At 39.5% G+C, this 26116-nt stretch overlaps 1 protein-coding gene across 1 annotated transcript; it reads right to left on the bottom strand.

The window, feature by feature from the left end:
• Positions 1-2259: 2259 nt before the first annotated feature.
• On the bottom strand, positions 2260-6087 carry prlhr2a (prolactin releasing hormone receptor 2a). Its single transcript, XM_014982297.2, has 2 exons — positions 5025-6087; positions 2260-3596 (listed from the first exon to the last, which is right to left on the bottom strand). Exons 1-2 carry the CDS (start codon positions 5483-5485, stop codon positions 2966-2968), a joined length of 1092 nt encoding a protein of 363 aa, XP_014837783.2. The 5' UTR covers positions 5486-6087; the 3' UTR covers positions 2260-2965.
• Between the last annotated feature and the right edge of the window lie 20029 nt (positions 6088-26116).

Raw genomic sequence — 26116 nt, 5'->3', positions numbered from 1 at the left:
AACTTCAGGAAAGCAATTTCCAAGCACATGCCTCTTTCTCATACTCCACTTATAGGTGGAGTAGGAGAATATATATATATATATATATATATATATATATATATATATTCTTATATACCTATGTATATAAGAAAGTGTCTTATATATAAAACAAACGCTTATGAAATAGAAGCTACTTGGCAACAACAACGCACAACTTTTGAAAACTTTCATGTTGAAAACACTTTTTTTAAGGAAGGAATGCCGGTACTTTAATCATTACTTTTTCATGTTTACTTGTAGGTCATTATTGTAAAAAAAAAAAAAAGAACCTTTCAGCCACGGTTTAGACAAGCAAAAAGGAAGAAGGCCTTTCATGTCATCGATCTAATTAGCAGTAAAGGAAAGACAGGAGAAAAACTCCCACTTCTTGACGCTCAGAAATCAAGAAACTGTTAGAATAAGCTGAAGTATCAGACAGGCATCGGAGCTGATGTGCTCACAGCTCACTGAAGGTGAACAAAAGCTGAAAATATTCACAACTCATGGTACAAGCCTGTAATGTTGAAACATCCAGCAACACTGGAAACAAATGTGTTACTAAAATTTATGTTTTTTATAATATGTGAAACGTTGCTCATCTGCCATAGTGCAGCTCAATTCACATGCCTCTTGTGATGTCATAAAATACGCAAAGAGGAATTAGCTTTTATTTATTTATAATCTATACTGTTTTTTAAAGTCAGAATATATTTAGTGGAAATAAAATACTGGATGATAACTTTAGATAACACTCATGATCACCTCTAATAATCAATGCAAGTTTTTTTTTTTTTTTTTTGGCACCAACAATTCTTAACTCAATCATTTTCTGTACTCACTTTGCTCATAGTTGTGTTTACGGTGGGATGAACCCTGAACACATTGCTCATCCATCAGAGAACAACCATACACAAACACACTCAGGCCTACAATTACAGGTCTAAAATTAACCCAGCATTCATGCTTTTAGACCCAGAAGTGATGGTGTGACGCTGCGCCGCACCATTACACCACAGCACGCTCACATTTAATCTTTCTTTCTTTCTTTTATTCCCAGTAAGTGGCTGCTGCATGCGATCAGCAGTTGGGTTTTTTTTTCTGTTATGAACGCCCCTGATGAAATATCAAGCTGCTGGTTCAACCAATTAGCAACACCCATACACTACCACAATGCAACATCAGAATTCTTGGTAACACTTTATTTGAAAGGGGGGGGTGAATAAGACTGACATGACACTGTCATAAACATGACATAACACCTGTCATGAACATGAATAAGCCTTCATGAATATTTATGACTGTTGTCATAAAGCGTCATTCGGTAGATTATGACACTTTTAATACAAAGTTGACATTATTCAAAATGTCGTTGCTATGACATCTTGACATTAACCAAGAAATCATTACTGTTTAAATTTTACCTTTAATAACATAAAGTTACCTAATTTTTTAAAGTGCAATCAGTAATACTTTTAGAACAAATTGATATCAGTAATGATTTCTTGGTTAATGTCAAGTTGTCATAACAAAGACATTTTGAATAATGTCAACTTTGTATTAAAAGTGTCATAATTTACCGAATGACGCTTTATGACAACAGTCATAAATATTCATGAAGGCTTATTCATGTTCATGACAGTGTCATGTCAGTGTCATGACAGTCTTATTCAACCCCCTTCAAATAGTGTTACCGAATTCTTATAGTGTGAAAAGAGAAGAGAAGGCAAACCTTTGACATGGCCAGTAAAATGTAAAAAAAAAACATATCTACATCAGTTAAACCATGTAGAAAAACTTTTTGTTTTCCTCATTAGCCCGGGTGAGGCTCTTCTTGCATTGTGTCTGGTTTTTACAGGTGGCCTAACTCAAGGAATGTGACAGATGGATACGCCTGTGTCTGGTGGCTCTTGAAGCACTGATTCCACCCACATTCCACGTCTTGTGAATTTCCACCAAACTCTTGAATTGACTTAGCTTTGCAATCCTTTCGAGGTTGTTGTTACATCTTTTGCAAGTTGTAATATCTTCCAGATAATCTGCTAAGTCACCAGTCTCCCTCCATGATCATGTAGGACAAAGCATAACAGTAAAAAATGTTTGGGGAAACTGAATTTCAGGTTTGGATTAAAGCTGTGAGCCATAATTATGAAAGTTAACAAAAACCTACACAACTATTTGTTTAACATATTAAAATAAACAAAAAAAGAGAAATGAATCAAATTTGACATCCCAACAATATACATTTAATTGATTTTATTTTCAGTTCAGTGTGTAAGTAAACAACAGTTGACAAAATGGGACACTACATTTTTACATTATATGGCTACACTGAGTTCGGAGCTAGTCTGGCCATTGCCTTTCTACGCAATTACATTAGATTCTCATCTCTCTTCTGTGCTCTGTCTGGGCTTTCTCCCATTGATCTCGATTTCTCTGGGTGAAATTCATCCTGGCCAATCAGCGAACAGAAGGAGAAGTTGTGAACGATGATGTAGATTTCCTGTAGTCTGCCTGTAGTTTTAGCAACGGCAGCGGAGGACATGATCGAAGCTGTTCAGTCCACCTTGGTCACGCTTACAAATGTCAAATGTTGAATTAACATCAGCAGCAGCCTCGTTCTGCTAGGCACGTCTCTGTTCACAGTGGAGGATAGTTGTTTACAATGCAGGCAATTTCCAATAAGCTTAGTACATAACGTCATGGCTAAATGTTAGCGACTGGGTGAAATTTAAAACCTCAACACAGTCCACACCTCCAGGAAGCAATCATTTGTTTCTCAGAAGCAAACGTGTAGAACAAGGGGTTGTTTTTTGTCTGTTTGTTTTGTTTTAAGGTTAAGTGAGACCCAGTTGACAAGATCTCCTCCGCACTTGAACCTTAACGGGATCAGACAGTTATCAGAATGAGACAAATCTACTCGACTGCGGCACGAAGCAGAGGAGCTTCACAAAACCACGCTGGCTGTGGCGCAGTTGTTGGCAGAGATGCCAATCCGGCGACGGCATGTGAACATTTTGCGAAGCTCGGCGCGAAAGCGGTCGTGCAACCATGCGTAGAGGAACGGGTTACAGCAAGACGAGCTCATTGCGCACAGATGGCAGAGCAGCTGGATGAGCAGAAAGTAGCGCTTATCAATAAGATCAATGTCAATGTCACGCAGGACGTTGAACACGCTAATGGGCATCCAGCAGATGCCAAACGCTGCAACCACGAGACTCACAAGGCGAAACGTCTTGCGCAGGCGCTGAGCCTCCGCCTGGCTCTCGGTGTGGTGGCCCGGCACGACGCAGTTCCTCAGCTTGACTGAGATGCACAGGTAGGAGATGCAGAGCGCCGACAGAGGCAGGACGTAGGTAATGAGGAGAGTGCTGTAGGCGTAGGCCAGCCGCTCTCTCTCCTGACCCATCCAGAATTCCTCGCAGATGGTGAAGCCCTCGTTTTTGAACTCCACATGGTAGGTGTGAGCCACAGCAGGAGCCACGAGGCCACAGGACAGCAGCCAGATCCCAGACAGAAGGTAGGTGCACGCCAACACGGAGATGCGCTTCTTCAGCGGGTGAACGGTGGCGTAATATCTTAGAGGAAGCAGAACGAAAGTTACAAGAGACGGATGGAAACTGATGGGGAATAAATGTCAACATACATGACTCACTGCAGGGGTGGAAGACGAGCAACTTCAGTCAATGCTTGCCATTAGGAATTGACATACTGTTGTAAGCTTTGAAGTGCTGCAAATTAAACTTCAGAAATTGCTTGTTGCAAGCAAAAATGCGTACTGTCCAACCGGGAAAATACGACTTTGTTCTGGCCTCAAAAATATTCGGGTCAGATAGGGTAGACTTTGTGCAAAGCAGCGACAGTGAAAATGTATCACAATATGACAAATCATCTTTCATCCTGCTTGTCCTACATTCAGGTAGATTTACATCTGAATAAACCAAACAGACGAGGTTAATGGATAATATCTGCTCAGAGCCAAAGAACACTGTGAGAAAGAATTGAAAAAAAAAAACAAAAAAAAAAAAACACTTTTATGATGACAGGGAATCTTCATCAAAAGCCCTGCTGTGCACATAGAAAACGGCCTTAAGATTTCTAATCCTCTCATGCATGTCCCCTTCTTAAGAGGGTGCAGTTCAGGACATGTGGAAGGGCCTTAATTCTGATTAAATTAGTGCAGCAAACTAAAGTAACTCACAACTCTTCATTTTCACATTTTGTTGCATTAACAACCACAAACTTCAGTGTGCGCTATTTGGATTTAATGTGATAAAGTAAACGCAGGAAAAACGCAGGTATAAATGTATCTTTATGCATTCAAAAATCAATATCTCCTAGAGCCGCCTCTCTCGGCTGTTGCAGCTGCACATCTAAAGGTTTTGCCCATTCTCCTTAGCGAAATAGCTCAAGTTCAGTCAAGTTGAGTAGCAACAGATGACTTTAGGTCTGGACTTTGACTGGGCCATTCTGACACAAACTTCCTCTGACCTAAACCATTCCATCGTAGTTCTGACTTTCGGTGAAGGTTTGCTGGGTGAACCTTTTCCACAGTCTCAGGTCTCAAGTTTTCTTCCAGGATTTCCCCTTTATCTTTGGTTCATCTTCTCAGTAAACCATGAGAAAAAGGTTCCCTACAGCATGATGCTGCCACCACCATGTTTCACTGTTGGAATACTGTCACCATGCAACGTGGTGGAAACAGGTGGTCTCTAATTAAGTTTGATAACTTCTGAAGGCAACTGGATTAGTTTGTTTGTTTGTTTGTTTTTAAGGAATATGAGCATAAAGAGAAGTGAATACAAAAATCCATGCCATATTGTTCCAGATTTTTCTTTTGGTAATAAAAGTTGAAATTATGTCATTTTTTCCCCTCTTACTTCATATAATCCGTCATACCTTTGTTGCTTATCGCAAAGCAGCAAAGAGTGAACACTTTCACCAGAAACGAACATGTCGCCGCCAAAATTTCTGCATTTGAGCTTTCCACACGTTGACAAACTCACCTGTCCACGCCGATGGCAGTAAGCGTGAACACCGACACGTAAACCGTCACCGGCTGGATGAGGTACACCAGGTAGCACATGAATCGGCCGAACACCCAGCCGTGAGGGTTGAAAGCGTAGGCCAGGGTGAAGGGGACGCACGTGGCGCAAATCAGCATGTCAGAGAAAGCCAGGTTTCCGATGAAGAAGTTGGTGACGTTGTGCATCTTGCGGGTGCGGCATATCACATAGAGGAGGAGGTAGTTGCCAAGGATGCCCACGATGGCCACGAGGGTGTAGCAGGGTATTATAAGCAGCTTGAAGGACTGAAGTAGCTCCACACCAGCAAACTGAGGGATGCGCGTGGAGGAGCTGTTCTGCAGCACCACCTCAAACACCGGAGCCGTGTCGTTCCCGCCGTCGTCGCGCTGCACGTACGTGGCGCTGTGCTCGGCTGTCCAGCTGCTGCCTGTGCCCTCCATCCAGAGAGGACGGTGTGGACCTGAAGGGAGGAAATCATGTTTACTATCATGTGCAGCATGTAGTCAGACAACATTCACGGTGGAGTTACTGAAGTGGGCCCTCTGGCCAAAGAGGATCAAAAGAAGCAAAAACAGAAGTTATCCGTAATAGAGCTTGATCAAGTTTTTTTTTTTTTTTAATATTCCTTATTTGTCTTTCTATTCCTGGATGGTGAGTAAGAAAGCTTTACTGCACAAGTGGCTGAAATTGGTGCTAATTAAACAGCGTATTTCACTGTTTTTCAGGTCTACTGCGTTATGTCACTACTGGTTCAAAATCTTACATGCAGCATTTATAGTGGCTAGATCTCAACTGATTAAGTCTGCACAGTTAACTGGTTCTTTTAATTGAATGTTTATGGTACCTTTATTTGTTGTGAATAACACACACGCACACACCCACACACACAAACAAAACATTCTCAAGGCCTTCTTGTTAATAGGGACACCATATGCTGAGGCATTACTGAAAATAGATGTTTTTAAATATAGTTTGAGAGTTGTCAAATCTCCACTGTATTTATTTATTTACTTTTTTAGAGTGGTGGTATTCTGTGTTTTCCAGGCACATATGGTGCTTATAAAGCACAATTAAGTGACTATGTTTTTTGTATTATTTATTTTGAATTATGTAGATGATGCCTACTTTCCCACTCATTCCAAAAATAACATGCATTTCAGAAAATCTAATGAAATGTTACATTATGTTGTTATAAAAATGCTGCATATATATATAAAAAAACCCATGATTTCAAAGAAATTTGACTTTGTAATTGAACGCCTTGAAATTGGACCTCTGTCTCTTTAACAAGCTCCTACCCTTTGCGACATGCCCGCCTCAGCACATCATCACAACAGGGCTTCTCCTGGGAGCGTTGGACTGAGAAGTGGTTTGTATGCTGAGCTCAGCAGATGCTATAGTTTCACCAGCTGTTTGCTAATAGTCGCTGACGCTAGTCTGTAGGAGCTGTGTTGTGCCGTTCTGTGTGGCGGAGATTCTCCTGAACGGCTGCCACAGGAGATTAAAGCAACACCCCAGGCATGCTTTGGATGAGGGAATAACGTTATAACGTGATATGAAGTTCAATTTCAACAATACCCCTTTTAATCTTTCTATAAGAGTCGTAGCAGAAAACTTGTTGCTGTAAGTGGGCTTAGTTGTGTGTCTACAGTAGCGGTGGTGTTGAGGCAGGGCGATGTCCGTACTTTTGTCTTTCTCTTGATGTATCTCAGAACTTTGTGTGAGCAATGAGAGTCCCTGACTGAACGATTCAAGTGACACATTTAAATGGAATAATTTCACTGCCATATTTAGAGACCACAAAGGCATGAATGAAAGTTGCAGCTGCAGTGTAATTCTGACATCAAGTATACTGTAGAAGTGCTCTCTTCAGCTTATGTGTAGCTTCAGCAGACCTTCAGCTGAAACACTGAATAATAAAACAAATCCTGCTGAGTGACTCACCTGCTGTGGACAAACTGCTATCCATGCTCTGCTCTGCGCAGCGCTCATGTGCACAACGCCAGAGGTGGTGGCTCTGGGTGCACTATATTTAGCTCATGTAAGGATGCTTGAAGGATATACATGCGGCCTGAAGTGCCCAGCAGTGCGTGGCATGGGCAGGGGTAGGATTGGGATAATTGACTCAGGTGGGAAGCAAATTGATGAGGAAAAACTTGCATTTTCAAAATTTCCATTCAGGCTGTTTAAATTATAGGTGGATGGTGATGAATTACAAGATGAACTTATGTCTGTTCAAATGCACGATGAGAACAAATCTATTCAAACCTTGCTAAAATTATGTTTCTAATCAGCGCATATAAATACGGATATTTAAAAGAAAATCAAACAGAAAAAAAATCATTTGATTATAAGACGAGGTAATTCAATATTTATCGTTAAATGCGTGTAGTTGTTTCTTCTAATCAGCTGTTAAGCGGTATTTAATTGCAGCTTGCCAGACAGCGCAGGCTGCAGCAGAAGCAGATTGTGCGCTCAGTAGATGACGCGGTACGGATGTGCTGATGTTCCCAATTTTGCGGGCAGCATTTAAAAAGTCTGACTTGTTTCTTAAGATTTTCAGCTTAAACAACAAGGACGCTTGAAATAAACGGTTCGGCACGTGGGATTTCAGATTAAAGGAACGCATTTCTCCTAAAAATGTCGATGTGTGCTTGGAATAAAATTTTACACATTCTAGACCAAAATAGTAGTGCCGATTGATATTTATTGTTTCTCACATTGGCTTTTTTCCCCCCTGAAATTCAAGGTGTTTATTTATTGCCACTGTCTCCATGGGATGCAGAAAAAAATGTCAGGCAAGACATCTGGACATAGTTGGTTGAAGACCGATGGAATGATTTGCAAACATAATTGAAGAACTTTACTTATTCCCTTAAATGACAAGCGTTCTCGCGCGTAATTTCTCTTTCTGTCCTATTTATCCAGTCCTCACTTTTGCTCAGGCTAAATTATCTTTGGGTTACAAAATAAATAAATAAATAAAACCCGACACATTTTGTTTCAAAGACGATTAAATCCTCTTACCTTATGCTCAACTTCCCAGATTTTAGTCGCAGGGTCGTACTTCGACAGACAGGCGCGCTTCTGTGCGCCTCCTCTGAGGAGTTGCTGCGTTGCGCGCTCCTCTCTCAGATGAAGGCTGCAGCAGATGTGCGCTTTTATTGTTCATGTGTCAGACTCAGATAAGCGAGCGGGTTTGTGCGCTGCAGGAAAAATCAACAAGTTCGGCTCTCGGAGACGGATCGCTTTAGTTGTGACCTCGAAACTGACTGACGGCTCGGCCGAGTGCAGGAGTTTGTGAGGTGGTGAAGCCCTCAAATCCAACAGAAAAACTCAAACGTCCTCAGCATCTGTAATGTTGGAGAGAGTTCTAGCTCCATTTGTGATCTTATAGTAATCCCTCACTCCGGGAATGTTTAAAAAAAAAAAAAAAAAAAAAAAAAAAAAAAAAAATATATATATATATATATATATATATATATATATATATATATATATATATATATATATATATATGATAAGGCGAAAGGAGACGTTAATATGAGTCACGACTGGAGTGATGGATTTCTGTAAGAATAACTTTTCTTCATGGGCAAAATGTCTCCTTTTTGTTATTGTTCACGTGACTGCAGGGTCTGAATTGTATCCTTCTATGCTTGGATATTTGTAGAAAGGGCAAAGGGGCAGGCTGACAAGGATGTGATGTAATGTGAATACTAAGTGGCATCTTTTTGAGCTGTACATTCAGAGCAGTGGCTGATTTATGTAAATTAAATCTCAGTTTTTTTTGTTTTTGTTTTTTCCCCTTCTTCTCTAAAGCAAGCCAGTTTGCAGCAGAGGAAAAGGTTGCACTATATGCTGTCAGGGGCTGATCCTGAATCCCCATCATTGTGTGAAGCTATGACTAGACATGGTCCGGATCCTTATGGGATTCTGCTCACCACGGGGGTTTTATCTAGTGTTTCTAAGGTTTAGACACGTTCCTATAAAGACAGTTGTAATCAGTGGTGGTGCTGGCTGGAAAAAGTACAAAAACCTCCTACCTCGCTGGAGCTCCTGATTGCCAGATTCTACTTGAGACGTTGAGAACGAGTAACGTTGCTTATGTCCAGTCTGTCTGCAAGAAAATTCCCACCCTTTGTTGTGAACGAAAGGTCACTTGATAAAAACCTGCAATCAGTTGTTCTGGAAATATGATGAAGCGCCACAACCAGTGTTTTTCCACATAGAAGGTTATATACTCTTTTATTTATTTCTGTATGCAGAGTTGGCTGTGGCCTTTAGCAGAAATTCATTTGTAGACACAAATCCAGTTGATCAAATTGTCATTGATCAATATTTAAAGGTCAACATGCTGCGATTAAAGCTGCATGTAACTTTTTCCAGAATTTTTTTTTTTTTTAACTTTTTTTTTTTTACGTATTTGTTGAAGGTGACACCATGTTGTGAGAGATAATATGTGCAAAAACAATCAAGTTCCTCTGCCTTCTCCCAGTGATCCCAGTGCTATCTAGAATTGACCAATCAGAGCCTGGACGCAGGTCTTAGCACTTGTCAATCACAATCATGTGTGGCCCGGCTCAAACCACTCCTCTTTCCCCCTTCCTCTCTGCTGCCATTGCAGCTTTTATCCAACAGCAGAGCCAGTTTTGAATGCTAAGGCTAACTAGCATAGCCGCTGATAAACAGTTTTCCTGGACTGTAAATTGTTTCTCTGCCATTAGTTCATTTATCAGCGACTAAATGACGCTCATTTCTTCAGACATTAATAAGGAGGAGGTGGAGGAGATCAATCTTTTCACGGATTGTCTGTCTCATATTACACTGTCACTACAACGTGACCCTTTTAAACATGTAAAAATGTATTCTTTATTAAACTTACACACTGCAGCTTTAAAGCAATGAAATGCCTTAACAAGAGGAACATGACAGTTGTCCAGGAAATGTCTGTGCAGCAGCTCTTGAAGAACTGACTCCACTTGAATTACGCTCCTCATGAATCCCCCTACAATTATAGGATGAGCTTCAGTTCACTTTCCTCCAAAGGTTGAAGCTGTCCCTGTTACTTTTGTATTTGTTTTTAGGCCACACATTTTCCTTCCACTCGACTTTCTGCGAACAGGTCATTTCTTTAGTAGTAAATGGTTTCCCTCCTTGTTGTGGGGGGGCGTCAGTGACTAACTGTCAAGTAAATACATTTTGTCTCATCGTCATGTTGAAGGATCCAGTGCTTCACGGTTTTGCATGAGGTTCTTGTTGCTTCGTTTGCTTTAAAGCAAACATGCCTTTTGTCACAGTCTATTAGGCCTTATGATTTTCCTAGAGAGCAGTAGTTTCCTTTCCTCCTTGTACTCTCCCCATGAAAGTAATTTCCTTGTCGTTTCATGAATATCAAAAATTCATATGCCCGTGGGGTTGTTTTGCCCGAAGAGGCAAACAGAACTGCCTCTGATTAAACAGCAAGTGAACATTTTGCCTTTCAATTTGAGTTCCAATGATTTTTGACTTAATTATTTTTAAGGATATTTAACCTTTAAATGTCTTTCTAAATGTCAAAATCTTTTCTTTTTTTTTCAAATATTGAATAAACAACATGATGGAAAATTAAAAGAGCTGCTTAAGATCTCCTCTAGATGTTCAAGGAAAACTTAAGAGTTGCAGAATTTCTTTTTTGTTGTTGATGTTTTTACTAACAAAAGACCCTTCGGTTTAGGCATAGGCTCTACTGATCACCGTTTGTTATGACATTTATCATCCAAAATAATAACACTATCAAGTAAGTGCTTGTGTTTTTGTTTTTCAAACAACTGAAGCTGCAGTCCACCCCCCTCCAACCTCCCCAGGTGGTTTTTATTTATTTATTTTTGACAGGAAAATTACAAAATAATGCAATATCAGTTGAATTTTCTGTTTTTAGCAACAAACACTTGACTGGTCGAGCTCAATAACAGCTCCCAGCACCATTAAATAAGGCTCAGCATGTTGTTAGCCACTCAAGCGCTCCACATTTATAGATCACTTCTCTCCGAGGAAAAACACCAGAATTGGCAAAACGAAACTTGGGACTGGAAAGAGGATGGTGAAGCAACGATTCAAATTCTGCAGCCTACAAACAGCTTTACATCACTGTCAGAAAACTCATAATTCCAACTCCGTTGGCCAACATGTAAAATTTAAGTAACAAATCTTCATTTACTTTTTTTTAATGTGCTTGAATTTGGATTATGATAATCTCTAAATTCCCCCTCAGGATAATAACCAGCTTTCTAATAGATCCAAATCGAACATTATTGCACAGTCCTGTCTGATGCCGCGAATTTGCAGTTGAGATTGTAAACATGATAAATCTGTTAAACATAAATGTGCAAGTCTTTTCACTGAAGACTTGTGAGGAATTTCAGAAATGTTTCTCATGTCTACAGTTCTACTGCACTGAGAGAAAACACACAAGGTAAATGTGAACTTGTTGGTTCACTTAGGGCTGAAAAATCGAGTTTGATCGAAATGTTCAGTTTCTACGACTTTTGCAAAGACAACCTTGACGCCCTGCAACCCATTCCATACTTTTTCTGCAGTGCTGTTTTGAATTTCTTTCTTTTTTTTCTTGTTCTAACAGGTTTTTCTACAATGTGACTTGCCTTCAGTTGCTTCCTTCACCTCACTGGGTGCATCCACAGTGTTCACCTAAATGTCTTTTTTTTTTTCATTTTGTGCATCTACCAAGAGCCATATATTTAAAGAACACCAACCTGTCTAAACAGAGCATCACCAGAATAGAAAAAAAAAATAAGATAGACTGGAGCTGCAAGACTGAGGTGCTGGTTCAAATTTCAGCACTTTGACCAGAAGCTAATAGCCTCATGATGCAATCTCAGAGAGGAAATGGCAACGCGGGTAGGCTACCTAATGGTCACTTTGGCTTTCAGCAAAGTAGGAATCTTATCCCTGATGTGCAAAACTGACATTTAGTCCATTTAACACAATGAGAAATGCTCTGAAGCCTCTCCATCAAGAAGAGTTTATTATTTTTCTTTTTTGCACAAAAGCCCAACAATACAGACGTGTTTAAGCCTCTTCACAGCTGAAATCTGGCTGCAATCCTTAATGACAATGCTTTTTAGTACACTCGGGAGTGCTTTGTAGCAAATCTGTGAAAACATGCCTAACAACTTGCTAAAAGCATCGCAGTTATCCACTTCATCAGTGTAACCGAGTGCTCCTTTGATTCATGATTACCCTGCGATGTTCTTACATTTTCAGAACCTACTTCCAAGAACTGGGCCTTCCACTCCGCCCTTGCCACCAAACGGATGTATATTTATGGCTTTCTGTGACGGTCACCCTGGGGAAGGCTGCAGCAGTGACCCAGATCATTTCCCCCCTTATCTGTTCTTCCAACAGTCAACACCAGCTTTTTTTTTTTTTTCCCTCCAAAATGACCTTTTCACTTTTGTCAGATTTTTATCTAATTGCCTGGTTTCCTAACAGGATGCCTGTACGGCATGCATTTCCTCTTCTAATGCCTGCCATTTAAAAAGTCTTCCACTTCTTACTCATTTCCTGACGGTAACGGTTGGTGAACTCAGATATCACTCAGGCTTGGTAAAGCTTGTGACAACGAGTCACGCATCTCCGTGTAAAAAAAAAAAAAAAAAAGGCCATTAAGACTTTAAACCTTCGTTGAAAGACAGAAATTTTAAATGCTACATCTGGAGGGAGTCACAGAGAATATCACTTCTATTCATAATCTACTTGAAACAATGAGGCAATTGTGTTGCCAGACAATTTGCAATAATTGCCACTTAGGTTGTGCGATGGTCTCCTCTTTGTTAGCAGCATTTTCTCAATGCTCAGTTTGAGTCATAGTTAATTACTGATCTCTGCCAGCCAGCTCATCCTTTTCATAGCGGAAGTGCAGGAGCCTCTGAAGTCCTGCTACCTCTGTGACAACTGAAGCCTAGTGTGCCTTCAGTTCGAGGCACCTCAAATTACTGCCTGCATCTGCTTCTTGCTGGGACAAATGAAAGGTCTACTCTGAAACAACAAAAGGTTCAATGGACAATTATTTACACATTTACAACATGGCAGGCGACTGCCCTGCTGTATCGACTGACATCAGTGTGTGTGTGTGTGTGTGTGTGTGCGTGTGCGTGTGTGTGTGTGTGTGTATGTGTGTGTGTGTGTGTGTGCGCGCTGAGCAGAGCAGAGCAGCGGATGACCAAAGAAGAAAGCACTTGGGGTTTTTTTTTTCCCTGCTGTGATAACGCTTTGAGCTCGATCAAAGATTCACAGCTCCAGGTAAGATGGTATGGATTCCATGCATTATCTTGATTTTATGACTTCAGTTGAGTTAAAATTGCAACAAAAGGGTCACAATTGACAAGTCACTGCCTGAACTTCCCTCTCATCTAACCATGGTTTGAAAAAAAAGAGTTTTCAATGTTATTGAGGGTTCTTATGATTGTTTTTAACCCTTTCATGCGTAGTGGTCACTACAGTGGACAGCTATCTAAAAGCCATTTTCTTGTGCTTCTTGTGGATTTTTATGTTAAAAATGAACACAGAGCACTGAAGTGGACACTAAGGCATCATAAAATACACTATCAATTACTGGCCATCAGCTGCAAATGCAAGAAATTGTTTTTGTTAAATCCAATATGGCCGACAGACCCGGTCCCTCCTTCTACTGTAGACGACTCTTGCAGGTAAAATAAATATTGTGACATCAGATAACCACTAAAAAACATTACTACTGATGTATTTTTCAAATAACTTTATATTTGGATAAAATTACAATTGATCACATAAAAAACATAAAATAAAATAATTTTTACAAATTTTTCTCTCTACCTTTTTATGCCTTAAGAAAATTAAAAAAAAAAACTGGAAAAAAATCCTGACACAAAGGATCATAATTCATGCATGAAAGGGTTAAGGTTTAATTATTTCAAAGCAGAATGTAAAAGGCTGCAAAGATGCTTATGACTGGTGTTTCCACTCATTCTGGTGATTTTAGTTAGTTAAAATACTGAACTCCTTAATGTGCTGTGAAAGGTTAATGAACTGAACCATCACTTTGTTGATTTGATAAGTTTCACTGCACATGAGTTCCTTCACCCTGTAATTACACCAGAGGGTTCATTGTCGTCATAAAAAGAAACAGCAAAAGATATTCAAGTTCTTAGTGTCTGACATTCAGACACTAAGATAGAGTTGTTGATAGAGTTAAAGCCATATGTGGGCACAAGATTTGCATATAAATGAAGTTCAGATGCTGTAAATAAAAATCATTACTAGTCTGTCCAAACAACCATGCCTAATGTGGAAAAGCATTTGCTTGTTGTTGCCCTTGGCGAAAACATCTGCCATCAAGTGTGTCTTTTACATCGACAATGTAGGAATTATGGCCCATTTATCTTTGCAAGCTTGTTAAAATCAGTTTTTTGTAACAACAATGTCCTCATCTATGGTCATTTTACAGCATCTCAATCAAATTTTAGTCCAAACTTTTTGATTAGGCCAACCCAAAACCTTTTTTATCCATATTATTCAGACTTGCTAGTGTGCTTCAAAACATAACTCGACTGTAGAAACCAACATAGGTTGACAAATAAATAAATAAATAAATACAATAAACTTGAATTTCATTTAGCAACAAAACAAACCCGCTCACTTAAAAATACCAGTTTGCGGTTAATTTAGTTTATTATTATTCTCAAAATGTCTGCTTGCTTTCAGGCTTACCCAGATAACGTTCTCACAGGAAAGCTGCTTCCCCACCTCATCACTCAAACTGCCCATGGCAGGAGCAGCAAGGTGATACGGTCCCATAGATCACTCAGGTAGTTCTGGATCAGCTTCAGTTTTGAGGATATCTCCTTTGCTGAGAACACAGTTGCAAAATTTATGAGCGCGGTCTCAGGAAGTTCTGAACCCTGATGCTTCACGCGCCTGGACGTCTAAAATATCTTAGGATTGATCCTGCAAAAGCAGAACTCCTTGACTAAACAGGCTAAATAAATCAGCAGCATATACGATAATTGCAGCAATGTTGCTCTAACGCAGATATTCATCTATTTTTACGATTCCCAGACCAGACAATTTAACAGATAGGTGGTTTAAGAACAGAAAGTGGCATCTAACAGGAGTGAGGTTCAGAGTGACATGAACACGCTGGTGCTCATCCAAACTCCCTCTAGTGGCACTAGTGGAGTGCCACTAGATATTTTGAGACTATTTTCACTCCATATGACGTAAACTTCAGCAAATGCTAAGTGTGTGTGAATACAAATCTAGCCCGCTAACTAGACTCTAGCTGAGCTAATAATAATTACTTGATAAAAACTTGAGTGCTACACTTCCACCAATCAATCCCACTAAGCTAACAAGTACCTTACCCTCATCTTTTCACTGTCTTTTATTCTCCATTTAATCCTTTTTCTTCTGCCCGTCAGGGATAACAATGTTTGCCGTCCATATCTTCACTAAAGGGAATAATGGGTTCCTGTCAATCACTTCAGTGTCCTTAATTATTTCACCAGCCACAGCTTTTCATTTGATCTTACTGTATTTTGTTCACTGCTATTTTCTACACCTATCTTCAAGCATAAAATGGCAAAAGTACAGTTAATTTGAATTTTTTTGTGTGCATTAGTAACAATTCTGGCGTAATCTACTCCTTCATGTCACTTTTGTCTCCCTGATTCACAAAATAGTTTCCTTAATATCTTGGGGAAAATCAAGATTCTTTTCTTTGGCACATATGAGACCGGTCCTTGTGCGTATGTGCGTGCGTGCGTGCGTGCGTGCGTGCATGCGTGCGTGCGTGCGTGCGTGTGTGTGTGTGTTTGCTTTGAAACTTTTTTTTGTGTAAGTTTCTTTCCTATTATTGCATTATGAATACTGGGCCTAACTGAGCCTAATGAGGACTACAGTGCTTTAGCTTTTACTTTCTAAATCACTAAAAACATTTTTTTTAAAAACCAAAACCTATCTAAAACCAGACAGCAAAAACAAACCTAGTTTTATGATAAACCGACAGTGGATTTGCTATGTGATGCATAGTTCATTCATTCATTCATTCATTCATTCATTCATTCATTCATTCATTCATTCATTCATTCATTCATTCATTTTTCTGTTCATTTTTTCATTCAATCATTCAGCCATTCATTCGAACTGGACTTGAATCACTGAAAGTCTGTATATCAAATCATATGGTCAAAACTTGACCTTAAAAAATGCAAAGGTTCCTGATTACTCATGGTTTCATATGTCATTTGCTTACCTTGCAGTGCCCTTTATTACTACATATAGAAGATAAACATTTATTCATGTGGGTAACCATGTAAACAAGTTTTCTCAAAAAGAAATCCTGCAGCCTACACTCGTGGCCTGCAGGTATGCTAAGATTTAAATCAAAGGGGGTCTGAATAGATGTTAGTGCCTCAGCCTCTTTATGGTGGTGTGTGCTGATTATCTTGGTTCATCACTTTGGGTCACTGAAATGAAAAGACTGAGCACTCTGCCTCCATTAAATACTGTGTTCCAACCTGTTTCACAGAGCTAAACAGTGACCAGCGACAACAATGCTGCATCTCTCAGAGGAGAACAGGGCTGCCGAGGATGAGAAGTTAGTTAGATGAAAGCGACGTGTTTTCCTAAATTATATGATATTTCTTTTGTAGAATTAGAGAACTGCTGTGACGCGAGCACCGCTCACTGATGCTTCCAGATGAATAGTCATCTGCTGTGTGATTCAGGCGCAATTTTAAAAAAAGAAACATTCTTATGTGAGTGGAAAAACACAAAGAGAAAATATAAAATATTTCAGTTCCTAAATAATCCAAAATGAATTAAAATCTTTCAAATTTTGGATTTGAAAGATACCAAAATTTGGATCGTTTACCAGATTTCATTTAAATAATGATGTGGCTTACCTGACTTTCAGAATAACTATTACAAAGTGCTTCACAACAAGACAAAAAATACTGCAAGAGGCCAATAAAACAACTAACTAACCAAAAGCAAGTATGTAAAAAGCTATAGGTCTTCTGTGTTAGAGACATGTAGCTGAACATAGTCTATACAGGAGTGACAAGAAATAAAACATGCTAAAGAGAAAATGGATATGAAAAGAACTATAAGAGCCCAAAACCAGACTTTGTGGTACGCCACATTAGCGTGGCTGTTGCACTCATTCCGCTCAATTCTCATGTCCTCCATCTTGGATTTGTCCCATTGAGCTCAACTTCTTAGGCTGCATTTCATCCTGGCCAATCAGAGAACAGACGAAGTTAATAACATTGAATGTTTGCACTGCTTTGTAAATTGCAGTTTGCCATCTTGGTCTGCTCAGCATTTCTCTCTTAGGAGTGAAGGGATGACTGTTTACAGTGCCCTCAATTTTCCCTTCAGCTTTATTGTGTTGCTCCCTTCAAGTTAGAGCTGATTCATTACGTATGTCACGACCAAACGTTTTAGCATCTGGGTGAAATCAGATGCAGAGAGTCAAACAGAGACCAGGCATCCAGGAAACAATCGTTTCTCAACAGCCGCGGATTCAGACCCTCTGTACGAAGCAAAGCGTAGAACAAGGAGTTGGTTTTTACCATAATGACCATAATGCAAGTGACAGGAAAGAATGATTTTTTCCTGGAAAATCTGAGGCAAACTGATTTGATTTGGTGATCTGTTTCAGCTGCCTTGTCAAATGCGTAAAACTTGATGTAGGTGGGCTATGCCCCATGTCCTCCAGCACCATTGAAGCATCTGTTCATACAGATGTAAGAAAAAAACATTCTGGCTACATAATTAAAGAGCACACATACATATATGCACCTTGAATAGATGCATTCAAAATACTAAACCCTAGAAATTAAAACGTGTTTGTTCACTATTTCAGCATGACTAAAGACCTCTCGCTAAATAAAATCACAGTTCATTAACGCAGAAGGGAACCCCCCGACCCCCGATATAATCAGTCAAAAGAAAACACCAAACAGGGACAAATAGACACCATTAAAAGTAGTCATTATATTAGACTATTAAAGGCTGTACTAGAACAATTTCATGCACTATAAGCTCTAATTAAAGAAAGGTTTATGACTGCTAACACAGTATTGCCCAATTTGTGTTTTGTTTGAAACCTGGGCGGTGCTGCTTATTACGTTTACCAGCTGCAACATTTCTTTGCAAAATAAATCCATGGTTAACTCCTACTTTGCTAAACTCCATCTGCTTTTCTTCTTAAAATTCAAGATTATAATTGTCCCGCCACGTAAAAACAGAACCATAAATCTCCGGAGACAACTTCTTCTTTAAGCCAGAAAATACATTTCTCACAGCACGATCGGGCCCGATCGCCGACTGTTGGACCTACGATTTTGGTCGGCTAGTGTGAGACCTGTGTGGTCTCTCAGGTTTTGAAAATCGGCCGACATTTCTAAAATCGTTCAGTGTGAACTGGGCTTAACGCTGTCGATCAACTCTCTCCAGTCACCATGGCAACCCTTGATCATTCAAATCCTGACGCTATCGGGAGGGCGGGGGAAAACAAATGCGTCCACCACTCACAGGATTTAAATAATGTGAACTGGTTTACGACCGCCCACGGCAAAAAGAAAAATAAACATTTTAAAATTGCAGAGTCAGCTGAGCATTTCTACAGAACGGCAGAGCTCTGAGTTGGACTGGAAGTGTAGGTGTGTAAATTACTGAAAAACAAGGAGAAAAGGCTCCTGCAGGGCTCCCGCACTGCAGACCACCCACCCGCTTGATCAAGTTATCCTTCCTTCACGCAAACTGTGATCTGTTTACCAGGCAGTCAATATTGTAGGAGATGCTGGAGCCGTCTGAGGCCTTCCTGGATGTTCTCACGGTGAATTGTGTTGTGTTAAATAGCCCCGAAGAAATCCCCATCCTCTCATTTCTGTCTGCATCGCTCAAACAAGAGTGAGCTCTTTGAGGAAGGTTGTTAATTACATTTTTGGCTCCGAAACTACAGTGGTGGTTAAAACAAGGTACATCCATCCTCTTTCAATATCAGGAGATAATAAAAATGCTCTGATCTTGAGCAGGATATAACATTTTTTTTCTCTTTTTTTTCATTTCCAACAGTCGGCGAGCGGTCATGCGGGACGGATGTTGGTTTTCGCACACATACTTGGATGTGTGTTCTTATACTGGATAGGAACACAGCAATCATGGCAAAGAGGAACGACTATTACGAGCAAGGTCACAAGTTTGAAGGAGGAAGTTTCATGTTCTGTTTAGTTATTGATCCATATCCCAGTATCTCTCAATAGTTTTAGCTGGTATTGTCTCTGTGCTCAGTCGTCACCTCTAATTAGGTTCCTCGCCTTTTTTGTCCTCTCAAGGCAGCCATCCGTCAGTGACCAGATCTGGCAGCACATACATTTTTTTGCTGTCATCCAGTCTCTGTCAAGTTGTCTTATTTCTCACCTCTGCTTCACCTCTTACTGTGTTTGACCTTCAGTTTTTCTGTTTTGTTTTTAATTAATCACATTTTTCTCTTGCTTTTTTCCTTGCTTTTTGAGTTTACTTCATTAAAAAAAAGCAAATTGTACAAAATCAGCCAAAGAGCTCCTTAAATTGCCATTAAACTGAAGCTTGCGAGAACTTTTTTGCTCAGTCTTCACAATAGTCAAGTAACAGCCGTGCATTTTCCTCAATTAAACCACAGAGTGATACTATGCAGAGCACTGGCTTTTTGGAGATCACTCAGTCACAGAGTTCAATAACAGAAGTATACATTTTAATCTCGTCTTAATTTACATAAAGTGAAGACAGAAAGAGTCAGATATTAGAAGGTAATGTTTTATGAGAAAAATCCCTCCACAGCTGTGCTTCAAAGGTTTTCATTAAAACCGATCTCTCTTGTTTATGCCGCATTTACACCCATGAAACATGAATCCATGCTGCTCATTACCTTCGCAGCTTGCTCTCTGATACATTAAATGTTGCATATACCTCTGCTGTAAAAACTAAATTAGCTTTAGTGTCGTGTGCTCTGTATTCCTGCAGCTTTAACAGCATTGTGGCATTTACAAAGCAACAGCTGAACCTGCAGCAGTGAAACCGGGTGAACCAGAAACTGCACATTTTAACGTTCAGGAGACAGTTTTTTTTTTTTTTTTTTGCGTTTGCGGCGCTCTGCTGGGGCTGAAAAGCTCTGGTCAGAAAGATTTTAGAGTCTTGATCAAAAGGCACAGGATCAGCAGGAGGTGCTCTGAGCTAGAAAAACTGATCCGATCGTATTGTCCAGGTTATGGTCTCTGATTGTGCTCAGGATGAGGCCAACAGTGGGCAGCGCACACTTCAGCTGGTGGACAGGGAAAAGAAGATAGATAAAAATGGTGAAAAATGGTTTGTTGAGGAAAAACAAGAAGCAATCAAATCTTCTGCAATCATGCAATCCTATTTTGCATTCTGAATAATAACTTAATTAATACTGATGAAGGTCAGAGGAGCATTGCAGGGTTTTTTACTCCTGTTTATGTAATGAGTATGATCGGAAAAGTGGCTTGAAGTGATTTGATTAAGGCTGAGGCCTATGGCTGCTTCAGTATATTATGAGCTAAATGCATTTCAAAACTTGCATAAAGCTCAGAATTGTAAATATTCATTGATATGCAAAAATTGTGCTGCACTACAAGGGAAGGAAAAGCAGGACAACTAAATACTAATATAGCCACATGTTATTTTGTTCTTGAAGAGGCTTGTGTGCATTGAATAATTCAAATCTGTGCAGTTTTATTTTCTATTTTTTGTCTGAGCTTGATCAAATTCAATGTCTAAGCTGTCTAGGTCTTTCAAAACATGAGAGGCCAATTTAAGATGCCAGGAAAAGTATTCATACCATTTAAACTTTTTTTCTAATGTTGTCACATTGAGACCTCCACTTCCAGTGTATAAATTATTTGGAGTATTTTTTTTATGTTATGGAAGATGTAAAGTAATTCACAATTTTAAAGTGGGAAGAAAATCAAACATGACATTCACAGCTTTCATTTTAGAATAAAAATCAGAGAAACGTAGTGCTTACTTTTATTCAGGCCTGCTGAGTCAGTACTTCATTTTGCTGCAATTACAGCAGCATATTTTTTTGTTGGGGATGTGTTTCTACTTAGCATGACGTCGCCACCACCATGTTTCGCCATCTTGATGGTGAGACACTTAGTGTTAGTTTTCTGCCAACATGCTGCACCTTCTTATGACTTTCTTTTAGCAAAACCATATCCATAGCTTCCATGTCCTGGTCTTCTGATGACACACAGTGTTATATTTTAGAACCTAACCCTGCCTTAAAGATCTCTATAGCTCTATTTAAAAAAAAAAAAAAAAAGATTATAGTGTAATATCAGTACAGAATTAAAAGGTGCTCAATAAATCATACTGGCAAAGCACGAGTTTTGTTTCGAACCGATTCTGATGAGATATAGCATTTTAAACTGTGTCTCAGTCGGAGTAAAAACACGTAGATCCTGTGTGTCATGAGTCATCTTCTCATGAAGCAGGAAAGATCATTTTCAAGCACTCAAATCTTTTATTACCAATCATGTCTCTCTCGTCAGCTCATTGCCCTGAGTTACTGAGCCATGTGGTCATCACACACTCTGACCCCGCAAATAGCCATACAGTTCTTGCAGCTTAACAAGTTGGATTGCTGCTTTAACACACACACACGCACGCACGCACGCACGCACGCACGCACACACACACACACACATGCATACAAAAGACTAGAGCTTCACCAGGTGAATGGCAGAACAGTGATGTTGTCCAGCTGATATCGGGATTAGAAAGAAATAAAGCTATCAGTCAGTGCTGATCATCATTCAGAAACAAGGAAAAACGTTGCTCCCTCACAGTTACATCCAGATGCCAAGAATTCAAACATTGTTAAAAAGTTAATGGATTTAAATGTGTAAAGTGTGAAACTCGTGTATTGTATAGATTCATTTCAGATAAAGTGATCTATTCAGTACAAAAAATATTTGTGGTAGTTTTCTTGATTATGGATTATACCAAAGATGGAAAACATGAATAAATTAAGCTGAAAAACTATTACGGATCATAAATAAGGTGATTTTTACTATGCTAACATTAGGACTTGCCCCAACAAGATCAATTAAAAACACAAGATATACATTTACCGATATAGACTTATTGCATATCCACCTATCAGGGAAAAAGGTCATCTAACTGATAGAAACAATATTTTCTACCTCAACCACACCCAGCTTCAACACTAAACAGCTTGATGAAAAATAAAAAACGTAATTAGATGCTAACAAGGCTAACGAGGCACACCCGGTAAAACACGCAGCAATGGCAGTGCAACATGCCCGAAATACACACAAACTATCTATCAGAGTAAAACCGAAGCTCTGCCGTTTCCAACAAAACTCACCACGCTATGTTAAAAAAAGAAGCTAGTTGGATAAAGACATTTATGTCTCACTGCATAATTAAATTACTGCCAATGTTAATTTATTCACTCTATTTTTCACCATAATAATATGCTTATTTATTTATGGAGCATTTATTTATTTTTGTATTCATTCTTTATTATGGCAAGATTGGTTCTCCAAAGTCTGCTTACCGGAAGACTGTTTCCCTCACAGGGACTCAGTAGAGGCGGTATAACCTGTGCAAACCAGAAGATATATCAAATTAAGGTGGAGAATGCCAGTGTACACACTCCAATCCTCTTCACTGGGAACACCGTGGAGGACAATGCTCAATGGTCAGGAAATCGGTCCAAGTCTGTAACAAGACAGGCAGACATGGCAGAATAGATCCAGAATCCCTGAAGCAATAATCAGGGACCAGGTGCATTAAGTGGAGTTGAGAGTCGCATACTGTACAGACAGGAAGCAGGCAAAGATGATGGTCAAGAAAACTGATCAGGGACTAAATAAGACGCCTGGACAAGGATGACAGTGCACTGACTCAGTGCGGCGCAGGTGTTTATATGGGCAGCATTACAAAGGAGGACTATGAGATATGGCAGAACTATATTTCTCTCTTTTTGTTTTTCTCTTTTTTTACTGTGGTGTAAGCAGCATGTACATTTTAACAATGGATCAGGATTTACTTAAAAAAAAAAAAAAAGAGAGAATTATCTGCAACACTGAATTTTTCATCAAAGTTCACCACAAGCGAATCATGATTTTTCTTACAACGTTCCCCAAAATGTTTCCATATAAATGATTTAAAAACTGCTCAGGGCTTGTCACACTCTTCTTCTCACAACTTGCTTTGCTGTGCTTTGAGAACAGCACATGCTGAGTAGCTCTTCACGAGACGAATTTTATCGCACAAACTATTGCCACAAGATCTTAACACAAGATCTTAACACGGCCCCACTCTCTTCCTCTGGACTCTGTAACCTCAATTTCCAAGTGAAATGCAACATTTACTTCCTCTGCTTATCTTTATTGCTTGTGCATTTTTTTCTTCCACGCCTTTTCTTTCCGCTTAACTTTCCATTTTTATATCGAGATTCAACACGGCCAACTTTTTTAGCTATTACCTTTTGTCTCTGACCCTCGCCTCGGAGGCAATCACTGACTGTACTGGACAACTTGTTGAGTCACCAGCCTTTCATTCGATTGTGCAGACTGCAATACGGACAAGACATAACATTTCTGTAAAAGAAAATATTTTTATATTACTCAGTGGATTGCTGAAATTTTAGAAATTAATTTCTGTGCTTTTGTAGGCTGAAAACCGTGATCACTGTAACTAACATAATGCGTCCAATGAATTTAAATATGAGTTTCACACCTTGAATTGAATGACTGAAATAAATGAACTTTTCCATTGTATTAATGATTTATTGAGCTGCACTCGGAGTAACTGAGGGTACGTGAGCCTTTGGTGACAAACACTCAGGAAAAGTATTAATTAAAGTTTTGTTTTGTGTGGCGCCAACATTAACAATAACAAGAGGAAAGAAAATTAAAGGGACCTTTTGCATTCTTTTATGGAAGCAGGAGAGAACCAGGCTTGTACAGTAAATCAATTTCACACCAGAAATGACTTCGCAATGCATTTGTTTCCTCCTTTGTTGCACTGCTGTCTCGCAGTATAGCACAGAGCAATGAGAAAATGATGGAGTAGAGCTCATTTCTATTATCGCATCGGCCAACATCTTGCTCCTATTTTCCATAACAACATCTGCAAAGGAACTAGGAAGAAAAGAAAAGTCTCTGCCTGTGGAAAAAAATGAAAATAAACACAACCAAGAAAGCAATGATGATTTTAGCTGGAGTAAACAACTATTTGTCTGATAAAGAAGATGTTAGTCCAGCCTCTTTTATAAGGTTGATTTCACAGATCACCTTGAAAACCTTGATTTTGATAGAGGTCTGGCTCGGTTTGACTGTGGGCGGAGGCTGGAAAAACAATACTTCACCCTGAAAGTCTCTCCTCATCCTCCAGAAGCCTCTCCAAACCGGCGCCCCTCTGATTACATCCCAGTAACAATACATGTGGGTTTTCTTTGGATCCCTGCTGCCTGGAACACTGAGTGAATCTGCAGGGAGGATCAAGGCAGTATTTTATTAGATGCCTAAAGCAAATCTTGATCCCCCAGCATGTAATTACAATAGGGTGAAAGGCGCTAAAGTCTTTATTTTTTTTTTGTCCATCGGGGAGAAGCAGCATTTCTGAACTTGTTGTAGTTTTCAGCTGCTGGAGCCGTAACATTAAGCAGATTTTACATTTTCTAGCACAAGCGACTTTAAGGAGAGTTAAGGCTATTAAATTCTAAGCGTTTCACTGATTTAAGTGAAAATAACAAGGTTTTGCATACAACATATAGAGCAATTCTTTTTTAGCGACATCTGAAGTGTTTGCCTGACTTTTCTTTTACATCATGAAAAATCTTTCATCCTTCAAATCTCTGTAGCGCATTTAGATTGGTCAGACCTTTACCTTTTCTTATGCATTAAACTCCAAAAGTCTGATTATGGTTTGAGAAATGACCAGCTATAACACAATGAAATCAGTAGATAGCAGCTGTAGCTGCAGTGCAGTGACATGTACACTGTGTACATGCTGAATGGGAAAAGACATATTGTGCTATTTTTTTTTTTTTTACTAAAGCCAATTGTCAGGTAGGTTCTTTTTCAAGACGAAATAAAGTTTTAATAAAACCTCGACTCTTCCTGCCCACAGGCTCAGCCTTGCCTTATTTCAGGAATCGACTCTGCAGAGGTTCACTGGTAAACATGACGTCCCAGGTCTCCCACCATGGTCGACCGCCCCCTTCGTCTCTTTTTTCATCATCACCACTGATGGGTCGGCTCATCAGGAACCCAGCCAGAACCGACAGCATGCGAGCGACGAGACTCATGTTTGGGTGCTGTTGCTAAGCTGCAGCACGTATTTGGAGAATGTCACCCAGGCAACAGTGATGGATGAGTTTGTGACTGCCTAATTTGTGGGTCTGGTGCGTTTACCTTTGCCATCACATTGAGCTCCCATCAAACAGACACCACCGCTGGAGATAAAAGTGATCATTTAGCCGTTTTACTAAGAAGCAGCTGAGACTTTTTTTTTTCATCTTAGAGAACTGACAACTTAAAAAGACAACTTTCATGACCTCATCAAGGTTTTTCAGTTGTTGCTGCTGCTGGCATCTTGTGAATCTGCTTACTTTTTATGAAACCACCAGGTGATTTACATTCTCTTTACAGAATCTATGGTCCCAGAGTTTCAAGTGACCCACTTTGAGTTTTTGAGGCGCTGCCTTTATTTTAGAGATTAAATAAACCTTTGAAAGCATAGTTGAGAATTTTTGCAAAAAAGTTTTAATTAAAACATTACCTGCTGCTAACTCTCTTAGTTTTGTCATGTGGCGTTAATCCAAATGATTTGGTTCCTGAGGCTTATGATAAAGTTTGGAGTTTTATGCTCTTGATGTCTAGTTTCTGTTTGTACACATACCTGCAGCATTTTGAACCACCTGCTGTGATGACTGGTCTAAGTGAACAACAGTGAACCAAATGTGAATGTATTAAAACACAGATCACTCT

Source organism: Poecilia mexicana, unplaced genomic scaffold, assembly GCF_051168715.1.
Source record: "Poecilia mexicana isolate PSO_F unplaced genomic scaffold, ASM5116871v1 scaffold_9, whole genome shotgun sequence".
Lineage (NCBI taxonomy): Eukaryota > Metazoa > Chordata > Actinopteri > Cyprinodontiformes > Poeciliidae > Poecilia > Poecilia mexicana.
This window is presented reverse-complemented; position numbering and strand designations above follow the sequence as displayed.

Bases quoted from the DNA above. Each gene is read 5' to 3' on its own strand.
- prlhr2a (XM_014982297.2), bottom strand. From the start codon at position 5,485: ATGGAGGGCACAGGCAGCAGCTGGACAGCCGAGCACAGCGCCACGTAC. The intron at 3,597-5,024 runs GTGAGTTTGTCA...GCTTCCTCTAAG, and splicing joins ACTGCCATCGGCGTGGACAG to ATATTACGCCACCGTTCACC.